At 30.0% G+C, this 15,974-nt stretch overlaps 3 protein-coding genes across 3 annotated transcripts; all 3 read right to left on the reverse strand.

Moving 5' to 3' along the window:
- Positions 1-2,037: 2,037 nt before the first annotated feature.
- On the reverse strand, positions 2,038-5,756 carry LOAG_07025 (AGC/NDR protein kinase). Its single transcript, XM_003142559.2, has 9 exons — positions 5,537-5,756; positions 5,223-5,369; positions 4,874-4,971; positions 4,540-4,726; positions 3,753-3,918; positions 3,550-3,656; positions 3,230-3,388; positions 2,878-3,087; positions 2,038-2,455 (listed from the first exon to the last, which is right to left on the reverse strand). Exons 1-9 carry the CDS (start codon positions 5,705-5,707, stop codon positions 2,186-2,188), a joined length of 1,515 nt encoding a protein of 504 aa, XP_003142607.2. The 5' UTR covers positions 5,708-5,756; the 3' UTR covers positions 2,038-2,185.
- A 2,034-nt stretch (positions 5,757-7,790) lies between these two features.
- LOAG_07026 (hypothetical protein) lies at positions 7,791-8,321 on the reverse strand (the record flags this gene model as incomplete). The annotated part of the gene is made up of 2 exons (XM_003142560.1): positions 7,791-7,952; positions 8,190-8,321. 2 exons carry the CDS (start codon positions 8,319-8,321, stop codon positions 7,791-7,793), a joined length of 294 nt encoding a protein of 97 aa, XP_003142608.1.
- A 371-nt stretch (positions 8,322-8,692) lies between these two features.
- Positions 8,693-11,602, reverse strand: LOAG_07027 (hypothetical protein; the record flags this gene model as incomplete). Its single annotated transcript, XM_003142561.1, has 7 exons — positions 8,693-8,849; positions 8,997-9,227; positions 9,718-9,807; positions 10,033-10,328; positions 10,541-10,639; positions 10,934-11,161; positions 11,453-11,602. The coding sequence occupies 7 exons, from the start codon at positions 11,600-11,602 to the stop codon at positions 8,693-8,695; spliced, it is 1,251 nt and encodes a 416-aa protein (XP_003142609.1).
- Positions 11,603-15,974: the final 4,372 nt, after the last annotated feature.

Genomic DNA, 15,974 nt, shown 5'->3' on the forward strand with positions numbered 1-15,974 from the left:
AGAGAAACAGATGAAATAAATGGTATGTTACCGGAATACTTCTGTTTCATGCATCCGGTTCATAAGTTATTAGAATTTTCCGGTTTAGATATACATATTGTTTCAGTAAATTTGATAAGTACCAAAAATGCTTCCTCAAACTTTTCATAAAATTAACAAAACTTTATTCAGCATGAGATTGTTGCAGCAAATATTTAAAAAGTTTAGGATTATGATTTGTTGAAATGCTTAAGCAATTAGTGCAAGTTATATAAAACCGTTTAAATGATACCGCGGAGAGAAATATAAAACCGCTTAAATGATACCGCGGAGAGAAATATAAAACCGCTTAAATGATACCGCGGAGAGAATTATAAAACCGCTTAAATGATACCGCGGAGAGATTTTGCAGGTGAAACCAAAAATTAGGAAATATTACAAATTGTTGTAATTTACGTAAGTTTTCGTAAACTTTGTGGATTATGTGCATCTTTTGCCTTGTATGGCATTGGCATTTTCCCATCTGGGCACTTTTTTTTTAGCAACTAGGTATTTTTTAACTAGGCATTTTTCAATTACACATTTTTCTCCTCTATCCAATCATTTCCACCACTTGGATTTTATGGCAATGTTTTACTAGGCTTTGAATGTAACGTCTAGGCTTGCTTAATTTTTTTGGCTTAATAAACAACAATATTGTACGCGTGCTTACTTTGATTATAAGTTAAAGCTATCAAAATTTGACGTTATTGCTCGATCAAATTAATTATTAGTTTATATGTGCATTAGCCAAAATGTATTGTTACATGATGATTCGAACTTTATCTATACAGTCTATGAGTCACAAATTCTCAACTATCTGAAGATGTTCAACATCATGGAATTTACAGAAAAAAAAAAAAAGAAAGAAGGAACTCTTTTAGAGTTTCAATTTTGCAAACTTCTCTTAATGTGTTTCCTATTTACCCTCTTCGAACAAATTTCCCAATTTCTTAACACTTTGTCATCCAATCCTTTCTCTACGTCACCATTTTCAATTGAAGAATTTCAATTGATCATTGGTTGTAAAAAAAAAAAAGAAAAAAAGAAAAGAACTGCAACATTACGAATAATGACAAATTGATTTATTTTTGAGCATCTTTTTCCACAACAAATACCGCTACAAAGCGATATGAAATGTTATAAACATAAAAATGGAAAAAATTAAAAGGAAATATTATAGAACAATGTTTGATTGTCACTAATACCAATGATAATTTCGTACACACATACACACACACACACATACACAGACATACACATACACACACAGACACACACATACATACATGCACACATACATACACGCACACATACACACGCACAACACATACAAACAGGCGACATTTTCGCAACATTGCGTAGTAATTCAACCACAACTAAAATTAAATGAATGGCAAGGGGTTAAACTTTCTTGTTGTAATTTTAAATTTTCAATTAATCAGAATGATCATCACAGGGTTGTATCACCACAGAAAAAAGTTCCATTTCTCTGTCATTAAAAAATAAAAGTTAATCATACATTAAAAATATAGTAATAAATAATTTTTGGGACAATTGTAATCCCAAAAATGTGTAACTTCATGGAGTGATTCCTATACAAAATGAAATTCCCAAGATGAATATGGATTTAACATGATATATTGTTTAATCTTTATGAAATCATTATCGGAAAAATTTTTTAATTTCCTCCAATGTTTTTGAATCCATGCACAGATGACAAGAGGTAAATGGCTATTTCCTTGCTTCCATCTCTTTTGGTTAGCTTTATATTCTCAAATAAACTCTCAAAAAAACTCAATTCCTGTCTAATTGCTTCAAGAGATTTTTGAAAACGCTAAACTTTTAGAACCCCAAAAAATTGAAAACAGTGCCCCCGTCAGTTTCTTGGTCCATATCAAAAAAGTCCATGTCAATCGTTCTTCATTTTTTTCGAAATCGAAATGACATGTTCTGAAGAAATGAATAGCGAAAATAACGCAATCTCGAAAAAAACAAAAAAGAAAAACAAATTTCATGGCCCACCAAAGCAATAAAAAGTTTTCTGCTACAGTCGAAAAAGAGAAATACCCAGAAGAAAGTACTGCAGCATTGCAATGAATAAAAAAATCCAAAAATTAAACTCTTCGAAACTTTTTCCTACATCTTTAAACCAACATCTGAAATTCTATACAACTAGTGAGTCATCGCTTTCATATTCGTCGCCTTGTATGATTCCTACGGCCGCTGTTGTTTTAACTGGTGGCGGTAGTAGTATTGGTGCTCCTACTGTCGGCGACCGAAACCTCATATTACCAGCATTTGTCCTGTCATTATTTCTATGATCTTTGGCCTTGTTGATTTGATTACCAATGCCTGGATGTGCAGCCAAATTAGCACCAGTAGCTTCCAGCAAAGGTGCCAATGATGGACGACGTTTACGAAAACTAGGACAACCCTGGAAATAATACGCATGGTACTAAATTTCATCCAACATCAATTATTAAACTGATTAATTATTAGCTAAAACAGTAGGAAATCAATACAATAATAAATAAAAAATGGCAAAGAAATAAATTTGTTGAGTAGGACCAAATTTTATTGTAATTTGGAGAAGTTACAGAATTATTGAAACCGAAATTCGTTTAAGAATGCGAATTGTATTTAATAGTAGATAGACAGCAATAAATTACATTTCCCCATCAATGAAAATGATATTATGCTGATATTCTATAATTAAGTGAGATATTGTTAAAAAATTATAGGAAGAAAGTATTGCTGATGGGATATGATCAGTAATTCCATACATTACATAAATCATTTGTGTTTGTAAGTACTTCGGAATACCAGATTTTGGAAATGAAGGTAAAAATTAGATACTTGTCCATCAAAGTCGAAAAAATGACGAAATGTAAATTCATAGAATGCTGGATTGAATGCTGCCGAGGCGCTTGCACGTTTTGCCACTGTGTCAAATGACTGATCGGAGGAATCGAATTCAAATGTATCAAAATTCGATGTATCTTCAGCATGTTCCACACGTGGAACGTATTCGCCACGTGTGGAACGCAACGTTGAAAAATCGATACCCTACGAAATGTAACAAATCAGACTTGCAAAACGTTGATATAATAATCCCTCAGAAACTTTTAAAAAAAATAAAAAGAAAAAGAAAAAAACAAAAAAGTCTTTCGAGGAGTCCATGTGAAGTTGACACTATTTTCCAACGAACCTTAAACCATGGATGAATTTTAAGATCTTCCGCACCATTTTTACAACCAAGTCTATCTTCTTGTTCGCAACACAATTTCCGGATTACATCGATACATTTTAGTGATAATTTTTCGCCAGTACGATTGTTTAAATCAAGATATTGTCGCCACTTTACAATCTATGATTTCAACATTACAATTATTTTAGGATCTTTTATTGAGATAAATGAAATTGTAAATAGAAGAATATTAATAACTGGGAAAAAAAAACAAGGCATGAAAAAGAACTCTCTTTCTCTTTACGTTGGATGGAACTTCATTTCATCTGGAAAGTACGTACCTTATATTGTGTCTCATATCGATCTTCTGAAAGAAATGGTGGTCTACCGAAAACCATTTCATATAAAATGACTCCCACGGACCACCAATCACAAAGTTGAGTATGACCTACAATTGAAATTAAAAAAAAAACTAATGTATTTTTGGAAGAATTCATATTATTCAATTCCATACCATACAGTATCGATTTATTACGAAACCTACCAGTTCCTCGAATTACTTCCGGTGCCATGTAGTTGTCAGTTCCTACTAATGAATGCGATTGATTCCGCTTGCAATGATTTCTGATTTCTAGCACTTTTGGTCGGCCTATTCCCGACAAATTTGGATGCGAAGCCAAATATCCTTTCCGTGTTTCCGTGTTCTCTACCTGTAAGAAATACAATAAATAATAGTAAATAATAGTTCCAGTAAATAAGTAAGTAAATAATAGTTTCATTTACAAGCCAAATACAAATACAAGCCGAAGCCAAATATTCCACTTTAAGTAAGTAAATAATAGTTCCATTTACATTCGATATATAAAACCCCCATATTATTCACCGCTAAAAACAAATGTGTGTTGAAAATTGTCTGAAAAAAAATGCTTCAGGAAAATCTCGAAAAATTGAATACTGAGATGTCTGTTATAGATATTGAAACGATTACGTCACTGGAACGTATAGCTAAATATCACAAGCCGGTGTCTAACACTGAACACCTGGTGAGCACTAAATGAAATGATTTGAAAATGAAACATGACTCAAACAGGATTTTCGTCTGATATTAGGAATCATTTTCAGGGTGTTTATTATTGCATATTACGGTGTTTATTATTACTATCCAGCATTAAGTCACACAGATCATGCTGGAAAAACCACTAATACAAACTGGAATATCATAGGAGTTTTGACTGTTAAATAATTTACCTTCACAACGATAGCTTCAAACATAAATCTTTGTCAATTATTTCGAAAATTAAACAGTATAGGAAATAAGAAAATGAAGAAACCTCATCATTATCAGGTCCATAATAGCGTTTATCATGCGTCCATCGCAAACCTGTGCATAAACCAAAATCAGTCAACTTGATATGACCATTCTGATCAATCAGTATATTATCCGGCTTAATGTCACGATGAATGAAACCAAGGCCGTGAACATACTCGATGGCACATGTTAGCTCAGCGATGTAAAACCTAAAATTTCCCAGGTTATTTTTGAAAAAATATTTCAAAAATCCAAAATTTTTTATGCTCTTGTAAATGAAAAAGAAATTACTTTCGAGTATCATAAATGTAAATACTGTTAAAATTACGGATAATGCCTGACAAAGCTAACATTACCTAGCAAGCTTTTCTTCGAACAGCCCCTTGTTAATAAGAAGTTGCATCATATCACCACCCGGAACATATTCCATAATAAGGTATAGAGATTGTTCATCCTGAAAATAAATTATTAGTTCATCATATCCAACATTTACAGAAACTGATTTGAAGTTTTGTGTTAACTGGTAAATAATACCGAGCTAGAGCTTGATAATTACTGGAAAAGCATTAAAAAGCCAACGAGTACTTCATGATATCCATCTGAGTTCAACGAAAGTAACGATCATAGCTAACGCACAATCTCATCTCAATGACATCAAAGCCTTGGAATAGTCATTCACATGAAACAGTGTGTAATAAACGATACCTGAAATGAGTAGTAAAGTTTGACAATCCAGTTGCTATCAGCTTCCGCAAGAATATCACGTTCAGCTTTCACATGTGCTGCTTGTTGTTTCTTGATCACATCTTTTTTCAATAATTTCTTCATCGCATACACTTGCCCAGTATCTTTCTAAAAATGTAAATTATAAAACAAAAATTAATAATATTATTGTATAAAAATTAATAATATTATTGTAATAAACAAACAAGGTTCAACTCAGATGACTTCATTTTGAAAAAAAAAATTTATATTTTAGAAATTACAAGAATAAAAAAAAGTTAAATTAAATTCGGGACCTTTTTAACTAATGATACACGACCAAATGCACCGAAACCAATATGTTTCACTACTTCAAACATATCTTTGTTCATTTTTTGCCGCTTTAATCGTAAATAACGCGATTCTTTTTGTGTTAGAAATATCATCATATGTTCACGCATACTTTCCGGCAAATCCGCACATTCCATCTCTTTAGCAAGCTGAAAAGGACAAATTGATTTTCATCTATACTTATCCTTTATAGTAATACCAAAAATGAAATTAAAATACTTTGATTAGCATCAAGTTAATAAAGAATGTTTTGCTTTTATTGGCATAAAGTTAAGAGACCAAAAAACAGCCTAATTAAAAATATCATTTAATATCTGCGTCATCATGAAATAATAAAGAAATATGCGTACGTCAAGATTGTTGTATGAATGTAGAATCCAAAACTAATCATGCATTTTAATTAACAATGACCTAATTCATTTAAATGATTTCCTATTCTAATATCATTTTTGCATACGCGTCAAAATCATCACACTAAATTTAGTATATTTAGGATAAAAAGATTTTCCATAACCTGTCGTGCACGTTGTTGCCGCTCTTTGTATTGCTGTATCAAGCGCTCAACATGTTGTTCCATATAGAAACAAAATAACCGTGGCTTACATGGTTTGATAACTGATTCATACGTGTTCATACGTATTTTACGCAAAATATTTTCTGGTAAGGGAGATATGCAACGTGTCACTTCATCCGCTTCTCCACTTCTATAAGTTTAAATATACTAGAAATAAACAAACAGGAAAACAATATTCAAATATAACTTTCAAATTTTTGATCACAATAGCTAGAACATATATCAGCGTAATAAATTGGCTAAATCTGGTGCCTGATGACATCTTGAAATACTCGAGGTTTAGAAGTTATACGAATTTTATGATCCATATTTCTGCTATTAATCAGCTATGATTTGCGGAATTTAAACGAAGAAAACAAATTCCGGAAATGACTTTGAAATGATAGATGGTGGTATAGAAGCAATGATGTAACAAGAAGAAGTGCAAAACAGTTTAAAGTTCAGGAATGCAAAGAAGTCATCTTAACAATCATCTTCATTACTGTATCGATTTTACCCAATTATCTCATGTGCATCCATTCAATTTAATATTTAAGATCATAATCCCATTCATCATTTTTAGAGTAGGTATTCCATAGTAAATAAGAAATACCAGGATATTTAAGGATACGGTTAATTCAAGTTTTAAGCCAACTGCTAAAGTAAGACTGAGATGCCAGCAAAATAAATCGCTTTTTTCTATTCTTCCTTCCCATTTATGACCGATAAATTATATAAACAATTACCAATTACTTTCACTAAAATATCTCAAGTCGCAAATATATGAAAATTAAAAATTCAAAATTGGCGACCCCAGTCATCGATTTTTTTACCTACTCGAATACGTCCTATTATCTGCGAATTTTTAGATAAAACTGGAGCGAATTTATGTTTACACTTTAAGAAAACGATCCGAAAGCACTGAACTATTATATTTGTCAAATTTATTTATTTATTGTTTATATTTGTCAAATTTATTTATTTATTGTTTATCAGTAATTGATATTTATTGCTCGGCTGTTTATTCAACAAATTTATTATTTTTTAATACTTATCTTTTCCGTTTGCTAACATTTTTGAAATTGGAAATAGGAAAAGGTAGAGGACAATGGAATTCGGATAGAATTATTTAGTGCTCAAAAAGGAAAACGTCTAAAAAACCGATGAACTGAATAAATTTGTCACTATAAAGACAGTAAACAATGAAAAGATTGTTCTGGAAATCAGTGAATGGCGTAAGTAAGGAATAACAGCATTCCTGTATGATAACTATCCTAGATAAAAGTATGAAATTTTTTGCAACATATGGCAAAATTGACGGTGAAACTGCGATAAATTTGATTACGATATGAAATGGACTAATTTTCGGTCAGGTTACCGATAAATATTTTGAATATTATCAGGAGAATCTAGGTGGTAACTAACGCCTTTTAGTTGGATTACTCTATTTATACTTAATGTATTGTATTTTGTTTACATCAAGTTAACAGAAGTTAAAATTGAAAAACATGGCAACTTGCTCTATAACTTACTAAAAATAGCACTTAAAATTGTACTCATTCTTCTCAAACAGAAATTATTATTTCTGATGAGAAACCTTAAGAAAAAAACCAATATTGCCATGTTATAGTTGAGAGGAATTAAATGTTAAGCTATTAATTTTGTCATCATAAAAATAAAACGTACGTCTTTGCGCAAATATTGGGTGAAACAGAACGTGGTACTGTAGCACCTGAAGTTCGATGATAACCATTGTTCAGGTCAGCATATGTACTTGGTACAGCTGAGTCATGTTCATTGACTCCGAGAAGATTTGTTCTCCGACATAACTGTAACCAAAAAAAAGAAAAAAGTGAGAAAATTTTAGGCAAGAGATTTCAGGCTATTTGATCAAGGTGCTGCGCCATTCAATCAATGCTGCGATCTCTTAACACTACGTTACTTTTAAGAGTGCAAGAAATTGCAGTAACAAAGCTAACGCATATTAATATAGGATCTATAATGCAAACGTTTCCTATCATAAAATTTTTTATTAAAATTCATTACGAAATACTACGAAGCATTACCTGTTCAGCATAATTGGTGTAAGTCGTAGATGGTCTATCCGGATCAACTAATATTCGTTGCACTCCGTTTGTTGTCGGCAAATTGGCATGTGCTGTTGCTATTTCAATTGTTTCTTCATCGACCCCATTCATTGCATATTTGTTATGTCGAGTCGGATCGGATTTCGAGAAAAAAAAGAACAAATAGGAAAATAAACAAACAGCGCAAATTATTATATTAGTCCAATGTAAATTATTAGAAATGTCCAAGTCTATTCACTGCAGCAAAAAAAGCATCTTTAAAATCATTAATCTGTCCAAACAATTCAGTTGTCGATTATAATTTTTGAAACACATGATGACCCATGCATAATTTACATTTATTCTAATGCTAAACATGAACTACCACAAATTTACAAACAAACAATGCCTTTTTCCAGCTTAGCATAATTTCTCCCAATGACTTCATATATTTTTCTTTCCTTTTTCCCCATTTATTATTTTTTCATTCAAAAGTAAATTTATTAACTTACCACTTTGTGTAACGAACTAGAAGTATTCAGTGGATGTCTTGTATTAATCGGCCTTTCTAATCGTGTCCTTATCACTGGTACTGCATCAGATCTTCGCAAACCAGTAGCATTATTTATGTGAGATCGAGAATTCAACGATCGTGTTGGCCTTAAAAAAAATATTGGGCAGAATAAAGCAGTTAATTCATATCTTGTTACATAATAACATTAGTTAGAAATGCATTTTATTGAAATAAAATTTATTGGTAATGAATAACGAAGAGAATAGCTAGTTATGATTGGAAATTTTATTTACTTAACAACGCGATCATTGCACCCTTGCAATCCGTCGATATTGATAATTGCTGATGCTTGTTGCGTTGATGGTCGATCTACTTTCCGACTACGAGTAATTCCGGATAACGGTGTACCTGACGTGAATGATGCTACGGCTGTTGTAGCCTGTGACGATGATGCCGTTAATCCATAATCATAATTATTTACCGCTGTTTTGGTCGCATTATTATAACAATACTTCGATGAATCACTGCAAAATATGCCGAAAATAAACATAATTTGAAACTGAGAATAAATTAATCATTCGAGACTGAAAACAGATATAAAAACTGAGGAGAAATTATCAAATGTATAGAAGTGAATTAAGGAATTAAAAAATGGACTGAAGAAACAAATAAATACAGTGAATGGTTATATTTCCAAAATGAAAAATATTTCAATCCGAGAAAATTGAAATTTGCTCCATTAAGTTTTATAAATGCTTATTTATCCCAAGCCGAAAATTATATTTTTTTCCTCCAAAAAATAAACAACAATGAGCATAATAGTCACATTCATTATAATTGCTACTAATGACCATTTATGTTCCTATTATATTTAAGCTTATTAAATAACACGCATTTCATTGGACTGGATAAAATCTAACTTCACTAAATGAAACAATGTCTGCTAATGTAAAATAAAATCTGTAAAAACTTGAAAATTATTTAAAAGGATAATAAAATAAAGTTATAGCTAACATTGGCAAATGAACATGCATCCGATGGTAATCGGCTGCTTGATGATAAGGATTAGTGATAATTTGCAATGAAGGACTTGTCGAACGTACTCTGAAATTAATATAAATTTTGATGGGTGAAATTTTGCAAATGAAATTCACACCCAAGTAAATGGTTTATTGTTAAATTATTAACATGTATTTGAGAATATGCTTTAGTAGTTCAATTCAAGAAGTTGATCAATCACTGATATGATGAGCGGAAGACAACTGTAATGCAAACTTAAAAAATCTGTTAGTGATAAGTCTAACATTCCTAATGGAAAAAGATGCATACTGAAAAGAAGTAGCTGATGCTGGCGGACTTGGTATCCTTGCCAAAGGACTATTTGATCGACTTGATGAGCTATCGTCGATATTTGCTAAAATTGATGTTGTCGGCATTTGAGCATTTATCACAATTCCAGAAATCGGTGCTGCCCCCGTCACTTGACCGGTTATACCGGATGGTACCATTAATTTGGTATTGTTTGAGATTACACCATTATTATTACAGTTATATGGAGGTGAAGCCGTAGTAGTTACAGCTGGTGATAACGATGCATGAAACGTCCCTCCAGAATCGCGCAAATCCTAGAAATGGGGAAAAACACGAAAAATCAAAGTTCAGTTTTGAAGTCATAGAAATTAACAAATCCAAACAAATAAGAAAATACTTATAAAATAAGAATTTTGCATGCCAAAGTCGAAAAAAGTTTCATTCAAATCCAATTTGTAATTGTACAAATCCATTTAGTATTTAATTCACAAATTTGAGCACTATTGCGACAAAAAGAAAAACTAACCTGTCGAAAGACATGTTCCTTATTGAGATTTAGCAAAACTTCAGCTGCTGCTGCGACACTTGAATAACGGACTAGTTCAAGCGCTAAAAGGGCTGCTTGCTGAAAAAAATAAAAATAAAAAAGGATATTTCTACGATTATTTCTTATGGCAAAAATTTTAATAAATGTTTAATATGATTGGAAAATTTGAAAAATCAATATATGCTATGAACATTCACGTTTATGATTCAAAATATTTGATGAATTCGGACTTTCTGATTTTAATTAATTGAGTCCTTTTCAATAATGGATTTCGACAATAATGAAAATCAATTAATTTCGGTTCAAAAGCTCGATTTCACTCAATAAATTAAACTTATATTGGGAATTATGCAAAAAACAAGAAATTATAACCTCTTCAAAGCCAATTTGTGTCAATGTATTGACTAAAATTTGTCGTCGAGTTTCATCTTCAACCGTAAAATTATTATTGTTATTGTTATTGGGTGACGATGACGACGATGATGATGCTGCTGTTGCTGCAGTTGGTGCTTCCATGTTACCGGTTTGTTCAAACGGACGTAACGAATCCCGGATTTGTTCCAATTTGTCACGATGCCTACCAACACCAACACGTACATCCTGAAAAGCAATGATGTTGATGTCATTTTTATTAATCAATATTTCAATATTGCATAATTTCAATTTTCGATTAGTTCAAGTATTTTGAAGGGATTATCAGGAAAAAAAAAGCATTTATCTAACCATTCATTTTTTTCAAGTAATTTGAGTATTCAAGTACTTCATTAGGGATGCTGAATTCAACTTGAAACATTCATTGATAATTTAACTTATGATGTTTAAATTGCTTCTTTTAATTGTTAGAATAATCATACTAAAAATAACTGAATAAAATTTGAATTCACTACATACTGTGGTAGCATCTTTACGTATCCGTGGTGATGGTTCCGGTGTTCTCATCGATATTCCGATAACATTTCCAGAATTATTCGTAGTAATACTAGTTGGAATTTGTGCAGGACTACTAGTACTTGCTAATGCAGGTCGATGTGGTGGAAGCATCGTTTTGTTGTTGTTAATTTCTTTGATAATTATGATTATTTGAAAAATTTTTTTTCCTTTCCTCGTTTTCAACGATTCATAAATCCCAAAAAAGGAAACAGATTTCAAAAATGCAAAATTAAATCCAGAAGGCGTAAATATTCTGATTGTATTTACATTTGAATTTAATAGTGTTTTCGCATATTTATGCTTACAACACCAATAATTTGCTAGAGGATGGGACAGAAAATAGAAATACAATCGATTCAATAGAATCCTTCAAACGATGTGATAACTGGCCTGAAAAAAATCTGAAATTAATAAATTTACTGATACGACATTTTATGGCAAAAAAACATAGAACCAAAAATAAAAACGATCACAGTGTGTAATAAAAATGAATTCATTTGAATATATATTTACTAAGAAAACAATAATCAAATATGAGATTTATTGATCGGTTAATTTTTTAAACGAAAAAAAAAGGACAAAGCTATTATTCAGTCAGTAAGTATAAAGATGAAGAAAAATTTTTCGATCCATCCTTTTTTATTGAAATAATTATTTCTGTCAAAGATTTTACAAGTAAAACAGTTTTTGATGAATATATTCTGCCTTATTAAGTAAGCGCACCTTGTAAACTATAAATAGCAACTGAATCATTGTTATCCAATTGGTTCGGATCCAATCATTAATCCGGAATTAAGATAACTATGAATGATATTAGAAATCGTACAAACAAGAGCTGCTAAGAAATATTCACATATTAGGTAGTTATAATCTCAAAGCAAAATATCGGATCTGCCGTATTTTGCATTCATTACCTGCAATTCTGACTAATCTATTTCTAATATCTGAAATAAGCACTCGTAAGCTAACTGATTATTATCTCTGAAAAAGCAGGAAAAAGCAAGGAATAAAATTTAGCTCTTATTAAGAAATAAAGTTTTATCTTATGAATTGAAACGGAGACAGTGCTTGATTTGAATCATTTAAGAAAATATTCTGAAATTAAAAACAAAAAAACGAAAATGAACACTGTAAAAATAATTGTTACAAAAATAACTTATATAAAGACAAAATTTATATCAATCAATGATTAATTCCAACTTTTTTTTTTAAATAACAATTTAAGTAGCTAATGGAAAGATGAATAAATGAAAGATCATTCATACTACAAATAAAAGAATAAAATGATTACAATGTCTTTTAGAATGAAATTAAGCTATATTTGTAATTGTTGATAAATTTGAGAATTTTAAGAATTTCGGCTGGTAAATTTGAGAAAATGAATGATTGATCAATGGTCAATGATCACTAATGATAGAAAGCGAAAAGTTGACTGATTTATAGATGCGAAAGAAATTATAACAAATTGATTATATAAATTTTAAATTTTAATACTTTAATTTAACTTTTTTCGTTTTGCATCATAAAGTCGGAAATTATATAGGGATACTATCAACAACTGTGTCGACGATGGAAATGTGGAATGAATACTTGTTGAAGAGAAAAACAAAAATTGTGAATATTTCTTTGGCATCAAATTTTAAAAAAAAAGTAGAATTCTTAAATTAGTCATATGAAAATGAATGAAATGGAATGGAATGGAATGAAATGAAAATGAATGAAATGGAATGGAATGGAATGAAATGAAATGGAATGGAATGGAATGGAATGAAATGGACTGGAATGAAATGAAATGAAATGAAATGAAGTGAAATGAAATGAAGCAGACGGTAAGTGATGAAAAATGAAAGATGCAATTTGAGGGGTAAAAAAAAAAATAAAATAAAATAAAATGAAGGTCATCAATTTGTCCTTCCTTTCTTTTTACCCATTTTTCATTACTAAAAAGAGTACAAAAATCAAATTTGATTTCGAAATTAGAACTTTTTTTCGAAAATTTGGCCAATTTTATCGTAATTTTATATTCATTTTTCAATAACAAAAGAAGATTTGGGAGAATGAATTTTTAGGAAAGTAATAAATAGTAATTAACAATGAAAAATGGTTGATTTCTTTTGGTTTGATTATTTAGTTGATTGGTTTGGCGCGGTTTAATTTTGGTTTGGTTGGTTTTAAATTTGATTTATTTTGGTTTAGCTTGGTTTGGTGTGGTTTGGTGTGGTTTGGTGTGGTTTAGCTTGGTTTAGTTTGATTTGGTTTGTTTTTAGTTTGGTTTGGTTCGGTTTGGTTTCGTGTGGTTTAATTTGGTTTGGTTGGTTTATTTTATCGGTATGTACCATCAATCATCCAATAACACACATATAAATATATATCATCAGTGGAAATCTTTTCTTCCTTCCATACTTTCTCCATTCTTTTTTTTCTGGAGTGCATAAGAATGCATGAAATGCAAAAAGATCAGCTGAATTGATAAAATGAATAATTCGATGATAAAATAGCTTTACAGGAGGATCAATATGTATGTACATCATGTGGGCGGTAAATTTCTCCCAGAAGTAATAGGTATGGGATTTGATGATGAAATAGCTCTCCGGGATAACCAGTATGTAATGCGATAAATTCTTATCAAGTTATGCCTTCGAAATCATCAAAAGATGAAATATGCTCAAGTACAACTTCAAATATCGTTTCATTAGAAATCGGAAACTAAAATTCGGGATTGAAATCAAGTATAAATAGTTTAATAATAGCTAAAGAGGAGAAGAATGAAGAAATATAGTGACCACTTTATTGAATCTACCTGCAACTGTGGAATTTCCCAAATTTAACTGATAAAAACTCATCCATCTCAATTTACATACAATCATTCTTCTCTTGGTAGTTAATTAAAATGGAAAAAAAGTAGGAAAAATAAGATTTATTTAAAAAAAAACCCCAAACCTTAACAGTCATTTTTTTCACTCACTGTAATTTAGTAAAAATAAAAAACAGAAATAAAAGTTTGTAATTCAATGGAATCAACTATTTGAAAAAATTGAAGGTATTGATTAGCAATTTAAATTAGGCGGAAAACAAAAGTTGTTATCAAAAAAAGATGTTAAAAAAAAAGTGAAAAGTATTATTTTCAAATGTCTTTCCTAATTACTAACAACTGTAGGAACAAAAAATGGATGAAAATTTCCACATTTAATTTTTTTTTTCGAAAAAAGAAAATTTTCATCTTAAATTAACAACAAAATTGCGAATGCATCACTATGCAGCAAAATAAAATGACTCATTAGTAAATTCACCTTTCTTTTTTTTCGTGTGTTACCAGTACATTCTAAAATAACTTTTTATAAAAGTTATTTTAAATTGTTTTGATAGAAGAGAGGAAGAATGAAAATTTAAAAATTTTTAGAAATAAAAAATGATGGTGCTATTTATCGTTGACAACATTATCACATACTGATATTATCAAAAAGATAGAGAAACTTGGAAAACTATCGAATATTACTTACCTAAATCGCTTTACCCAAAAATAACATAAGCAAGTTTTTAAAAAAAATAATTAATTAGTAATAAATGACACTGCGACTTTGTGATACTAAAGAAGGAGTAATAATAAATTTTTAATAATAAAATTATAGCAATGAATAACCTTATAATGCTAGAAAAAAAAGTCATGATAACAAATGGCTAATGGTAATACTAAAAAATTACTGTAATAGATATCTTTATAACACCAAAATAATAACAATAATAATAATATAATGATGAATAAGTCTGTAATATTAAAAATAAAATTATGATGACATAAATTATAAATTTGTTGATTTAATTAGTAGCACAATATTAATAATTTGATAAAAACAGTATAGTAAAAACAGTTTCTAAATTATGCTAAAGAAAATAATTATTTTATGATAATTTATTAGATTATTTCACTATAGATATTATAATCTTTTCTTTTTTTTAGTCTAAATTAAGTAAAGATAATTACCATTAATTGTATTGTTATTGAAGGAGAAATTGTTGCTTGCAGAGATTTCAATCAAAATGAAAATTTTCATTTTCAGATTAAAAACTAGACTAATGAATTAAAGAATAGAAATTGAACAGGTATTCAAAAGAAAAAAAAAGGAAAAAGGTTATCATAGATCAATAATATTTTTTAAAAAAAAAAGTGCTACTAATAGCAGTTGAAATTTTCCTAAAAATCAAATTACATTTATCTTTTTGAACATAAAATAGCAAATCGAATTTTAGCAATTATAAAAAACTATTGCAGAAAAAAAAAATCACATGAAATAACTTATCCCTTCCATTATTTACTTAATTTGATTACCTGTTTGAACTAAATTTTGAATTTTATTTCACCGTAACAAAAGTTTTCTAATAATAAGAATAAATAAATAGAAAGGAGAAAATTTTTAAAAAAAGGAAGCACTAAGGAAGAAATGAAGGGAGAGAGAGAGAGAGGAGGGAGGAGAGAGAGAGATAG

The sequence above is a fragment of the Loa loa genome (genome assembly GCF_000183805.2).
Source record: "Loa loa unplaced genomic scaffold supercont3.327, whole genome shotgun sequence".
Lineage (NCBI taxonomy): Eukaryota > Metazoa > Nematoda > Chromadorea > Rhabditida > Onchocercidae > Loa > Loa loa.